This window comes from Contarinia nasturtii, unplaced genomic scaffold (assembly GCF_009176525.2).
Source record: "Contarinia nasturtii isolate CC-2019 unplaced genomic scaffold, AAFC_CNas_1.1 Cnas_scaffold_78, whole genome shotgun sequence".
Classification (NCBI taxonomy): Eukaryota; Metazoa; Arthropoda; class Insecta; order Diptera; family Cecidomyiidae; genus Contarinia; species Contarinia nasturtii.
Genome location: NW_022197436.1, coordinates 1853067 through 1866413, shown reverse-complemented (window position 1 = coordinate 1866413; position 13347 = coordinate 1853067). Strand labels below are relative to the sequence as shown.

Here is a 13347-nt window from a genome sequence, read left to right as displayed (position 1 = left end):
ATTATGACCACCACTAGACAGATGTGAAGTTTCATCAAGATACATGCTGCATTTTTGTATTTATATCATGTTTGTTTCTGTTTTCATTCACCTTAAGAATTTGGTTTAATCCTTTATTTTCATTTTATGCTCCATTAAATTTGTTAGTTTTTCATCTCGTTTTTGGTTACATCTCATTTTGTATATCGTTAAAAAATATCTGTTCGCAAAAAATTTGGCACTGGGTTTTGTCCGAAAGTTTTTTACTTCATCTTATCTTCTTTTTTTTGTTTGAAAGTTTAGTTTCTCTCTCTTTTTTATTTCGTTTAATTTCATTTACAAAAAAACTCTTCTTTTTTTATAGAATATATATGAAAAATGTACATTTACAATTTTGAAAAAATACGTTTACCTAAAGTTTGTATCCAAAAAAGAAACGTTTTGTTTTTGGTTTGTTTTTTTTGTTGCTAATAATAAATGTGTACGACTGTACGTGTCTTCTCCATTATATGTCTGGGGGTTGTTGTTGGGATGAGAATTGTGTGAATAATGTGAATGATGAAGGTGACAATTTATCGCGATTTGTGATAGTGATTGGGCTGCGTTGACGATATAGTGTCACATCTTAGTAGCATGTGATTGTTTTTGGTTTTTTTTTTTTGTTCTTTTTTTTTGATTAAACAGCTATTGAATAGTCAGATGGATTGCTTCCCGGTTCAATGTGTTGGCGTAGTTGACTGTTACTGCTCAATGTTTGGCCGTTTTCATTGGCAATCACATTTGGTGGTGGTCGTGACCATAGCGATGATCGCATACCTAGTTTTAATTTTTTTAATGTATCAATGTCACATTCGGCTTCGGATAGCTCGGCGACAGTACATGGCGTTCCCGATTCAATTGGTATTTGATGATGATAATTTCCGATTCCACCAATTGTTGGCAATTGTAGAGGTAGAAGATTTCGCATTGTGCCCCTGTTCGCATATGAATTAGTTGCTCTTACATTGAATATGTTTTGGTTTTGTGTGAGTGTGTGTGAGTGTTTTGTATTTTTTTTTTTTTTTTTTGATTCAGATCTGTATGATACCGCTAATTACTTGATTGATTTTAATGCAATTTATTACGGATTGATTTTTTGCGCGTTTTTTTTTGAGTAAATCTACTGGTTTCCTTGTCGTTAAAACTCGGTACGAAACACAAAAGTTCTCGTTCATCTTATTTAATGAAATGTTTTTTTTTTGTTGCAAGTAATTGCTTTTCAATAAGCGAATAAAATGATTCTCATTTCAAGAATTTCAATAAGGTTTTGTTTTTATTATTCGTATTGTTTTGATTTTGATTCAAACATTCGATTCTTTTGTTTTTCGGAGCATATGTTAATGGCATTGTGTAATATTATTCTGAATGATGATTGTATTGAATGTTAAATGTGTTTTGTGTGTGGTATTGTTTTATTTTGTGTTGTTTTGATTGATTGATTGAACATTTGATTGAGTATGAATGGCGTGCGATGCGGTGTGAAAGTAAGCAAAATCAAGAGCAAACAAAAATCGTACGAAAGCTCAAGAAAGTGGTGAATTTATTGAAACAGCTGAGAAACAGAAAGCGATAGAGAGAGAGAGTTTGTGTGTGTGTGTGTGTGTGTGTGTGGGAGAGATGGATTTAGTTCTATTGGTGAGTAGTTGTGTAAATAGTGCGATGTTGAATTGGTTTAAATTGACTCGACATGCGGGAATAATTGCTTTTTTTCAGGTAAGAAGCGTTTCTTGGAGGGGATGATGAAAGTAATAGCGTGGCTTGCTGTGCTGAATCGTTCGGATTATGATGGAGAGGAGATGACAATATTTCAGAGGAGAGATTTCTGTGTCTTGGTGTTGTGTTTGTTGTATATGTGGTATTGTTGTGTTGGTGGTACCTGGATCTGCCTCGACGTGGCAAAGATTTCTGCTCCGACATGGGCGATAGATCAGATGATGTACTTGATTGATTGCCATGATAAATAATATCTTCGAAGAAAAAAAAGAGAGAAAAGAATGAACAATAACATCAATCAAACAACAAGTAGAGTACAACGATTAGCCCTTCGACACAAACGATTCTACACAAATTTCGTTCGATCAACTGTTAAGTGCTAATTTATGTTACGTGTACTTTCATTAAGCATTTGATAGGGTAAGGCTGCCCGGACATCCGAGCTCATCTGGGTTTGTCCGGATTTGAGACAAAAACCGGATGAAAAATTATTCGGCTCAGACACCCCGATAACACGAAAAAAAAACCAGATGCTCACGGCTAATCCGGCCCAGATAAAAAATAATCTGGCAGCCCTATAATATTGGGCATGCCATGTTAAAAATCTTACTATGTTTCATTTTGCCATCTAGTTGATTTGATGATTCAGTTCGACTTGATGTCAATGGATCTTGATCCGAATCGGACTCACTCTCCGGTTCAGTTTTACGAGAATGTCGTCGCCGATTTTTTGAATTCTGCTGAAAATCAAATCATAAAATGTGAAATTGTCGTAACAAAACTTTAAAAAAAGTGTGTCACACCAGAAAACGTGTATTTTTTTGAATTTAAAATGAATCTTTGTTTTTTGTTTGCATTCCAAAAATGAAAATCAAATGAAATTGTCTAATGTGTTCCAATTGAATGAAATAAAAACGCACAATATTATAATAGTGTGTTGATACCGCTGGTGGTGGCGATGCACAACCTTCCTGCAATGCCCGTTCATGGTACATAAACGAGTGCAGCAGTGTATTGGCTGGCCCTGGATGCGGTTGAGCAAGTGTACTGGCCTCAGACAGTTGAAATGTTGCGTATGGTGATATATCTTCAGACGTTTCCGGTATTTTATCTGCTTGGTGCGCAACTTTGTGTATTGTTGCATAATAACGTTCACGTTGAGCTGCTTCGCTGTTTTCACGATTTTCTTTCGTTTCTTTTCGAATGCGATTATCACGACCTACACACACACACACACACATATCATGGCATAAGTGTTCAATAAAATGATATATTTTATTTTTATGAATTATTCCGGTCACAAAAGCCACACTTACGATTTTTATAGCAAAGATATAACGATGTGAGTAAAAATGTGATACCGGTGACCGATGTAATAATCAGTACAATTAAAAAGTTTGTGTTGCTGTAGAAGCTCATAGCCGGTTGACGTCGATGAACAAGTTCGGGTGGTGGTGCATCTAAAATAACATAAATACATGGATGTGCATACAAGGATGTGCATTGTGAAATGTCAATTTCTACGAATTCTTATAAATTATATATTTTACCGCCTTCTTTAGTAAGTGTTATAAAATTGTATTCAGCACTTGATGAACCGGCAACATTGTGTGCCTCCATTCGTAGCTGGTACAACGTTGACGGTAACAAACCGGACAATGTGAACCGACGTTGTGGCTTCAATGCATTTGACACCAGAATCCATTCATTTTCAAAGCGATCCGACACCATTCGATACTGAAGAACATAGTAAATGATGGGGCATCCATTGTCTGGCCAATTATGAAGACGTAGAACAGCTGTTGTTGAATTTGGTGATATTAGCGATGATGGTGTCGGTATACCAGGTGCCTGTCCTTGTGTTCGTACATGTAATGTTGTACTTGACGGCGATGTTCCGATTTTATTATTACAAGTTAAATACACTTGATATGTGCTGCCACACATTAAATTCTTCAGCTCATGGCTTGAAGCATGGCGTGACAATGACATTTCTTCGAGATTTCCATGGCTTCGACGATAATACAATGTAAATCCAAGCAATGGTGCATTTCCATTTGATGTAATTTTCCAATGCATTAAAATGCTACTTGATGTGGCCGATGTAACATATAAAACCGGCGAACTAGGCGGAACTTGAATGATCAATTGATACGTTATAACGTCATTGCCATTCGTGTTGTCTGCATGACAACTATAATTTCCATTGTCAATGATTTGTAAATTGGTAAGCATTAAATCGCCACTGTCCAGAGTTTGAACATTATGTGAATGTCCTTGTCGCAGTAAAACATCACCTTTATACCATTCACGTCGTGGATTTCCAACCGCCATACAAGACAATGTCACCGTTGAACGCCATGTTCGAATGACCGGACCACCGAATGAAATAATTTTGGCCAGCACACGATTATTTGTTATGGCCGATGCAACGCGGGAGCTTTTCCCTTCGCCAACACGTGTCGATGCTGTCACCCAAAATTGATACTCAATATGTGCTTGAAGTCCTTTTGCCTCATAATTTAAAATTGATGGTCCTAATGTTCGTTTCTCATGATTTAACTCTTCTCTCCCGTTCACGACACGAGTATAAAGATTATACTTGATTATGTTGCCATTTGGTTCGGATGGCGGTAGCCATAAAACAAACAAAGATTGCGGTGAACTAACAACAACTTTGATATCTAGTGGTGCTTCCGGAGCTAATAAATATAAAATAGTTTTTTTTTGTGTTTAATTCAATGAGTAATGTAATCTTTTCTTAATGCTACATTTTTGGATGTGTTTGTGTGTGAATAAATAAAGTTAGTTTTACCATCTTCCTCCGTTTGGCAGTAAAGTGGCTTCGATACAACGCCGTCACCGATTCGGGTAAATGCAAGCACCTGAATGCTATAGTTAGTAAACTTTTTCAATCCGCTTAAAACTAGAGTCAAGTCAGTGGTTTTTCTTGAATCGATGTCATCATTCATGCCACTTAAAAGATCTGACATAAATTCAAAATTGACTTTATAGCCCTGCAGTAAACCGTTTGTGTGATGACTTGGCGGTGGTTGCCACGATATTTGCAATGACTGAGATGTAAGCGGTGCACAACGAACATTTTCTGGTGGCATACTTGGCACTGAGTGTGTATATATGCAAATGAAATCACATGATTTTATTAGTTTATTCATTTTAGAGAATGTATTTGGCACACACATAAACAAGAAACCTACCATCTTCAAGTGTCTGTGCTGTGGCTGCTTCGGATAGTGGGCCCGAACCAATCTGATTGAAAGCTTGAATTACAATATTGTATCGCGTATATTTAAGTAGGCCGCTCAAAAGGTATTCACCAGTTCCGTCTTCACCATCGCCCGACACCGATGTGAAATTATAATTATTATTTCCGGGCGTTGTTGATGTCTTGTATCCAATATTAAAACCTTGTATTTCACCATGACGTAATTCGGCCAATGGTGGCATCCAAGTGACAAGAATTTCGGTCGATGACAATGGTCGAGCTGATAGATTCAGTGGAGCTCCAGCCGGTCGTTGTGGTTCGGTTTTAACATGCAATTCTTGACTCGGTGAACTTTGTCCAGCCTGACCTTCAGCGATAACACGGAAAATATATCGTGTGGCTGGTTTTAAATTTTCAATAAGAGCCGTATATAATGGTGGATCGGTGATAACAATCTCTTGCCATGGACGATCATGTTCCATATATTCCACAATATATTTTGTCACCTCCGATGCATCGGCACCACGTGGCTGCCATTTAAGATTCACCGACCGGCTTGTTATCAATGCGGCTGTTAATGAGGTTGGAGCTTGAGGTGGCTCCAACACTTGCAATTGCACCAATTGCTGATCACGACCATACAAATTAGAAGCTTGACAAAAATACGGACCACTATCACTACTGTCAACGTTTACAATTTGCGCTTCGGCCGCAATACCTTCTTGTGTTACATCTTGTTTTACCGTTACTCTAAAATTTATATGAGATTTTTGCAATCTTATTTAATTGAAAAAAAAAAGCGAATGAAATTTGCTTTTGAAACAGAAAAATCTACCTATAATTTGTTGATGGATTTAGTTCATGCTTTCCAGCGCGTAGCCAAAGCACATTAATCGGCTTATCGCCATTAACTTCGCATTGTAAAATTGCTGTGTCGCCTTTTTTAACGGTGACTATTCGCGATGGTGCCGAGAAATACGGTGATGCTAGAAATGTGTATATATAATGTGAATTACCGTTGTTATATACCGTGCTTGTTTCTAATTTCAATTTCGATGGGTAAAAAAACGTAAATGAATGTCGTTTGCAAGCGACAATCTATACGTACAGTTGACCTTCAATTGAATTACTTTGCTGATGCCAGAACCAATGCCATTATGCGCTTGACAAAGATAGAATCCTTCCCGGTCTTCTTTAACATTTTGCAATAGCAGCGAACCATTTGATAATAACTTTGTAAACTGTTTTTCGCGAATTTCTTCGTAATCCCCAGATTTACTTCCTTCGTTTCGGCGATTTCAATGTAATTTGATGTAGCGGATATACATATATTTTTTTTTTATCAACGTATATAGTGTAGGCAAAAAAAAGGGGGAAAGAAAATCTTTGTTATATCTCCAATGGCTTCTTCATTTTTGTTAGTTGTTCTAAAGCGAGAGTTTATGTAATTTAATGCATATTTAATCTTACGAATTCTGGATTTTTTGAGTTCGTTTTATCTTATGTATGTTTTATGTGAATGATGCACATACCACGATACTCGAATGGTCATTATAACAACAAACGAATCGAAAGTATATATTGCATTTGGGTGTCTTACATTTTTGTTTTTCAACGTCGTTTATATTAAAAAAATACCTTTCACGAAATCCAAAACCATGCTACTTGCGAAATGTGAAATACAATAAAGAATTATGTGGTAGATGAGCGCTTTCTCACCTGTAGTTTTCTTCCACACAATGACGGGCTGTGGAACGCCTTGAGCTTGACAATGTAAGGCGATTTGACGGTTTCGTTCGACGCTCACGTCGCTCGGCTCAACAATCCAACGTGGCGGTACTGTACATGGTTTTTGTTTTTTGTTTCGTACATTTACGATCCGCGGACGGGTTGTGTTCGGTCACGAGGGATGTTGTTTTCGTACATTGTTTGTAATTTATTGCAATTGTTTTTTTTTTTGTGGTATATAAATTTTTATTGTGGTATTGCGTTCGTCACAAAAATTATTGGCGAAAATATAATTAAAAAGAAGATAAAATATTAATGAGATTCGTCCACACATTTATATTTAGATATAAATATTCAAATGGGAATTAACTAAAAAAATCGTATTATGAATTTTGTTTCGGGTTTTCTCCTCTTTTAATTCTTTCATCATTTATTGGAATTTAAATAAAAATTTGTAAAAAAACAACAACACAAAAGCATTAAGTGTATGAGAGAGAGAGAGAGTAGGTTGTTTGGTCAAGCGTTCTTTCAAATCAACATATCATATAAGTATGCGTTTTTAACAAACAATAATGCAATTGAAATATGCACACGCACATTTTACATTTCGATTAAAATCTTAGATCAAATATAAGCAAAATTCGTTAGCAAATATTATACACATTATGTGTAAACAATGGTTTGCAAACTCGAATAACATGGAACAAAACGCAATGTGCATTTGTGCGGCATTTCAATGTGGGGGGAGATACCAAACCAAACAAAACAAAATAAGTTCGAAAGAAAGCGGTTTTATCAATCAATATTGCGTATGCATTTGCGGTCAGTATTTTTTATTTTATTTTTTTTAAACTAGTGGATCGGAACTAACGGAATAACAAACCAAACTGAAAAATATAGAATACATCGGGAGATTTGTTTGTTTATCACAGCTGGGTACACAATTGCGATTCATTTCAGTAGCAGCAGATTAAAAAGCATGTTTGGGTCTATATGTCGATGTGTGAAATTAGATATATACTTTTTTATTTTTTATTTGATTTTTTTTTTTTTTTTTTTTGCATTTCAACGCAACAGAAAATCATGTTCATCTTACAAGACAATATAAAAAGGCAACAATAATCACTGATATTTTCAAGCTCAATTCAAAATCATATTGTAGTTTGTATTGCATATAAAAATGGTTTCCATAATTCTTTACTTGGTTATTTTTTTTAGTTTCACATTTAAAAAAAAGCACACCACGAAGTATAAAAACTACGAAAAGCCAATTCACTGCAGATGTATGTGAGAATATTCATTCAGACAATGGAAAATCAAGAGCATAAATCATAAACAGTTTTTATTTTTTTGTGTGTGTGTAAGTAAAACAATGATAAATAAAAGAGGTTGTTTAATAGAAATTGATTTGAATATGCGGCAAAAAACATTTAGAAAAATATAAATGATTAAACAGAGGGGGGGTTTGATTGTGGTTCCATAGGCAAGGGTCTAAGTTATACTGGCAGGGTAATAGCGAAAGCTGTTATTCATACAAAATAATTTGCATTAAAATTGCGTTCACATTCGTTAATATTGAACGAACAAAAGCCAAACAAAAATTAAATATTTTGTGTGAGGTTTGTCAGGTCTTCAATCACATAATCACAATTCCCAACAATTATCAATTCAATCATATATATATATTTATTATATTTTTTTGGTTTTTGTGTTCGATCTCTTCAAATAGTGGAGCACCTTCATTAGCATCAAGTGCCCGCCCGGTCGAACAAACAAACAAAACCAATTTCCGCTATTCTCAAATAATTTCAGCGAAAATATTTTCATTTTTCTTCTCATTAATAAAATCAACATTTTTTCCATCATACCGTATCATATCGTTTCGTATCGACAACATCACAACGAAAATTATTCAATAACCTGAGCAAATAATAAAACAAAAAACATATAAAACTATAAATCAAACTCAAATCAAATCAAATGAAATCAAATGGAACTTAATCGAATGTATTTTACTATCACAAAGTTTTAAAGCATAACGACATTATTTTTTTCCTCTTCTTCTTCTTTGTTGTCAATCAATATTCAAAAATCAATATATAAACGAAGGAAAAAGTAGCAAAAAACAAAACATTGAAAAAAAAGCATGGTCAGTTAGTGTTTCGATCATATATGTGTATGTGTGTATGTGTATTTGTGTTGAAGTTGAATCTAAATCATTCCATCGATTCGATTTTACGAAATAAATTTGATATGCGGCCAAAAAAATCTTTATTGCGGTCCGGAAAATAGCTTCGCTCATACGGCATGACGGGGACGGCGGACGAAAGAGGTGAACAACGACGAAACAATTTTATGTTCTTTCAATTTGATATTTATAGTGGACGTTCGATTCGTACAATCATGGTAAACTATAGTTGACGCAGAAAATCGCAAACGATTTGGGAGAGCAGAGAAAAAAAAAGCGAATGCACATGAAAGGCATATATACAACACTTATCGGAAGTTCGGAGAGCAGAAGTTATTTACAGCAGTAAACGAAATTCAATCCAATTTTGAGCAATGAAGATGGAAAGCAAGTTCTTGATGACTTTTACATGGAAAAATATTTTGTTAAATTGATGCTCGTTTTTCGGAATTTTTTCGTTTCGAAATTAACGACATTTTTTATGACAAATTCGAGACCGAACGCAGCCATATTCGAAATATATTGGAATTTGCCAGAGCTAAACTGATTGAAGTATTTTTAGTCAAACTGAGTTGGGATAAATGGTCAAATCCCGGTTGATGGATGAAATGTTCCGACTTTTTTTTTTTAACATTTGCTTCCGAATTGATGAGAACCGGTGATAGTAGGGCAAATAATATGTGGTACAGATAGAATGCTTGTACTGCATTTTCAAGTTTCTTAATTTTCATGTACGAATCGTGTAATGTGATCTGTTGCCATATTAAAGTTTACAAAATTGATGGCATCCTCGCCAAAGTTGAAGTTTTTCTCATGTATCTTGTGTGTATGTGTGTGTATGTGGAAACAACTGAAAACAGAAAAGACACCCAAATGAAACTAATTAAAGAAAAAGAATTTCAACTGAAAATACGAAAACAAGCAAAAGAAAAAATCAAAAACAAAATACACATGAGGCGGATCAGATGGTGATTCATGGTCATTGTTACAAATATAGTGTCTGTATTGCGAAAATGATGGGAACAGGGAGGAATTTTTTTTTGTTGTTGTTTTGATGGTGTATGTGTGTGTGGTATTTTTGTGGGAAAATACTAATCCGGTATATCTCGGCAGCCCAATGATTTTGCTTTTCCATGGAAAAACAAACACAAAAGTTACTTTCAAGTTTGAAAGGAAAGAAAAGAAATGAAATGAACAAACAAATGAAAATCTAAGTATGATATTTTAACTAAAGGGTCCAACGAAATGGCAGGTTGGATATGATCTTTGGTACTTGAAGTGATTTTGATACATATGATATAATCTTGATAGTAAATTCCAATTATTTACATCAATTATAAAATAAAGTGACTACCATTTAAAAAAAAGTGGACAGAAATTGAAAGATGATAGATGTTTTCGATGAGAGTGATCGAAAGAGAGAAAAAAAATTAATAATGTGGACGAAAACGATAACATGAAATTGAATAAAAGGAGTTTTTTTTAATCAGTATTCTGTATAAGGGAACGGAATGCAAAAAAATTCTTCATAAAATAGCGATGCATGCTTTTATTAATTAAAGAAAAATAACAAACAAAAATTGCAAAATATACAATCCAATCGAATATTGAATAAACGTAAGAGTTTTTTTTTATTACATCAACCAAATATGATCAAAACACAAATTAACAATAGAAAATGTACAATTGCTTCATTTGGTATTCTTTAATTAAGATTTTAGCAATTAGTTTTTATTTTTTATTTTTTGGTGGTAAATAGTTTTGATTTTAGTAATCGTTTTACTGTAAATTGTTGGTGCAAAATGTTTACCTGATGTGGTGATCTGCTGCAAACCCACTGCGTGCCAAAGCAACTGGGATGACACAATGTGATAGCTCAAATGCTCATACATAAATAGATATACATGCATATGGAATGGGAATTTCGATGAAAAAAAGAGAAACGCAATGTGAAAAACGAACGCACATCATTATGCGAGTCGACAATATTTTATCAATTGATATGATTCAAAGCCAGCAGCTTTGAAAATGTGCTTTTTATTGCTCAAATATGTACAGCATCGATGATTTAATTAACATATTTGCATTCGACATCCCTCATATTCATATATATCTATTGTATTGCATACATATAAAGACTACAAATATAAACGAAAACTTACACAAATGCTCAAAATATTTCATATTCAGCAACCTTTATACATGGAACAGCACCCAATTATATATACATGTATATCTCATCGCAAATTTTATTTTTTCTCTGATAATTTTAAAATGATGCCAATTTATGGAAAATTAATTTGAATTAAAAAACAAATCTGGTAAACGTTGATAAATACGAAATATTTCGTGGCATATTTTATATTATATATACAGATATATGTGGTGGTGGTGTTTTTTTGGGGGGGAGAGTTAGGAAGAGACAAAACATGAGAATGTTAATTAATATGCGCAACGAATAAAAGCAACGGTACACTACACCGAAAATTGTTGTTTATGCAGCGTTCACAAACAGGCACACCAGCAACTTGCAAAATCATTCTCTCTCAAGCACTCGAACCAATTCATTTTTTTTTTTATCTTTTGTGGATAAATTCATCTAGGTTATTGAATACTGTACCTTTGACCTGCAATGAGGCCGTAAATTTAAATTCAGCCGCCTCATTTGTCGCTAAACATGTGTATTCACCAGAATGATTAGCCGATAAGGAGGGAATGCTAAGGAGGGAACTATATTGATCAATAGATGACACATTTGCACCTAATATAGAAGGCAATGGATCACCGTCTTTGAGCCAACGCAATGTTAACGGTGCATCGCCTCTAGATACGCCGCAAATAGTACGCGTTCGCATACCCTCAGCCAGACCGTCTTGAAAGGAGAAAGGTTCAATAATAGGAGGTACTGGAAAAAAAATACACACGAAATAGAAGAAGAAGAAGAAGTATAGAAGTTCAATAGAAAATGAGAAGAAAGAGAGAGAAAGACAGTGACAATGACATAAAAGTGAAATTGATAATCATTTCCACTTTGTCGCTTTTCATTCAAAATTCCAAATTCGTTTGTGTTTTCTTTTTTTGCTTGCTGTTGAACCAAAAAAAAAAGTACGTTTACATTTCGATTTATGCTATAGTATATGTTGCCACACGTTGCTCATTTCATCAATACCCTAAGACATCATGACCTTTTTTTCGTGACATTATTCGAAGTAAACATGCTTGAAAACCGCTTCAAAAATTATCAAAAATTTGCTGGTTCGATTCCGATGTGTCCACCACCGCTTCACACCAATGGATAAAGATAAAAAATAAATAAATAAATGTATATGTGTACACTTGTATCGTGAGTATGTGTCTGTGTGTCATCAAACAAATGACATCAAACGACTTTCATTTTCGAGTAATTATTCGTTTGATTTGTGAACGAATGCGTAGGAGAGAAAAGAGAATGAGAGGAGTGTTGACCAAAAACGATCGAATTTCAACCAATAAAACAAACAAGAATAAATCGAATAATTATGTTTTTTTTTTGTGTTTTGTGTTTGAACTGTATATTCTTTACCATTGACCAAGAGTGATTGAGCAATTTCCACTTCGGCAGCAGAGTTGCGGCAACTACACGTGTAATTTCCTGTATGATCAGGTCCTAAGTTTTCAATCACTAAAATGCTATTGTAATGATCAACTTGCTTGATGGAAATGTGTTGCGATGCGTCGATGATTCGATTATCCTTGCGCCAGGTGATTGTCAATGGTAAATCACCTTTGATAACAGAACAGGTCAATGATGCACGATCGCCGACATTTAATAATTGTAATACCGTCGACGGGAATGGATTCAATTTTGGTGGTACTGTGGAAAATATCACATTATTTTTTTCGTTTTTTTTTTTTTTTTAAATCATAACGTTTTCATATTGCAAAACCACCACGTGCCAACCGGGAACCCTTAATAAATTCGTCTAAACAAGCAAAATCAATTTCAATAAACAAACGTCTCAAAATACATATTCAATTCATCAACGATTCGAACGTATATGTGCATTAACGTACCACCTATGAGTGGCACGAACGAACTGAACGCCACTTTACGGTATTTACATTATATAACTACGGATGCATATATGTTATGCATGGAAATTATTATGGTTAAACGATATCCTGTGTATTTTATTATAATTATATTGAATCTTCTAAAATGCTAGAAATAAATTTGTGTTTTTTTTTCTTTTAATTTGATCAAGTTTATTATGAAAGAAGAAAGAAACTTTATTTGACTTAATGTCAGTTGATGACGCTGTTTTCAGCTAGCTTATCAACAAAATTCATACTTCTACTTAAGTCACTTATCTGTCATTAGGTCATTTTAGCTGTGATTTGATTTCTTTGTTCTTAGCACACGAAAAAAAAAATTGTTTGAGAGAAAATAAATGTTGTTTTAAAGCACTGAAGTGCTTGCAAAAAGTAAATGAAG

At 34.3% G+C, this 13347-nt stretch overlaps 1 protein-coding gene across 6 annotated transcripts in view; it reads right to left on the bottom strand.

Moving 5' to 3' along the window:
- Positions 1–607: 607 nt before the first annotated feature.
- The window catches only part of LOC116338584 (Down syndrome cell adhesion molecule-like protein Dscam2), a 59972-nt gene continuing 47232 nt past the window's right edge, over positions 608–13347 (bottom strand). Inside the window, exons 16-27 of one of the 6 annotated variants that reach the window (XM_031763951.1) lie at positions 12436–12726; positions 6677–6796; positions 6066–6239; positions 5793–5943; positions 4950–5707; positions 4547–4855; positions 3282–4433; positions 3048–3191; positions 2652–2950; positions 2342–2471; positions 1895–1985; positions 608–953 (exon numbers count right to left, since the gene is read on the bottom strand). In XM_031763951.1, the coding sequence (XP_031619811.1) occupies positions 656–953; positions 1895–1985; positions 2342–2471; positions 2652–2950; positions 3048–3191; positions 3282–4433; positions 4547–4855; positions 4950–5707; positions 5793–5943; positions 6066–6239; positions 6677–6796; positions 12436–12726 (3917 nt within the window). In that variant the 3' untranslated portion in view covers positions 608–655. Of the gene's footprint in view, positions 954–1894; positions 1986–2341; positions 2472–2651; positions 2951–3047; positions 3192–3281; positions 4434–4546; positions 4856–4949; positions 5708–5792; positions 5944–6065; positions 6240–6676; positions 6797–11493; positions 11779–12435; positions 12727–13347 lie in introns of all 6 variants that reach the window. The other 5 variants (XM_031763961.1, XM_031763978.1, XM_031763988.1 and 2 more) reach the window with 5 other exon arrangements.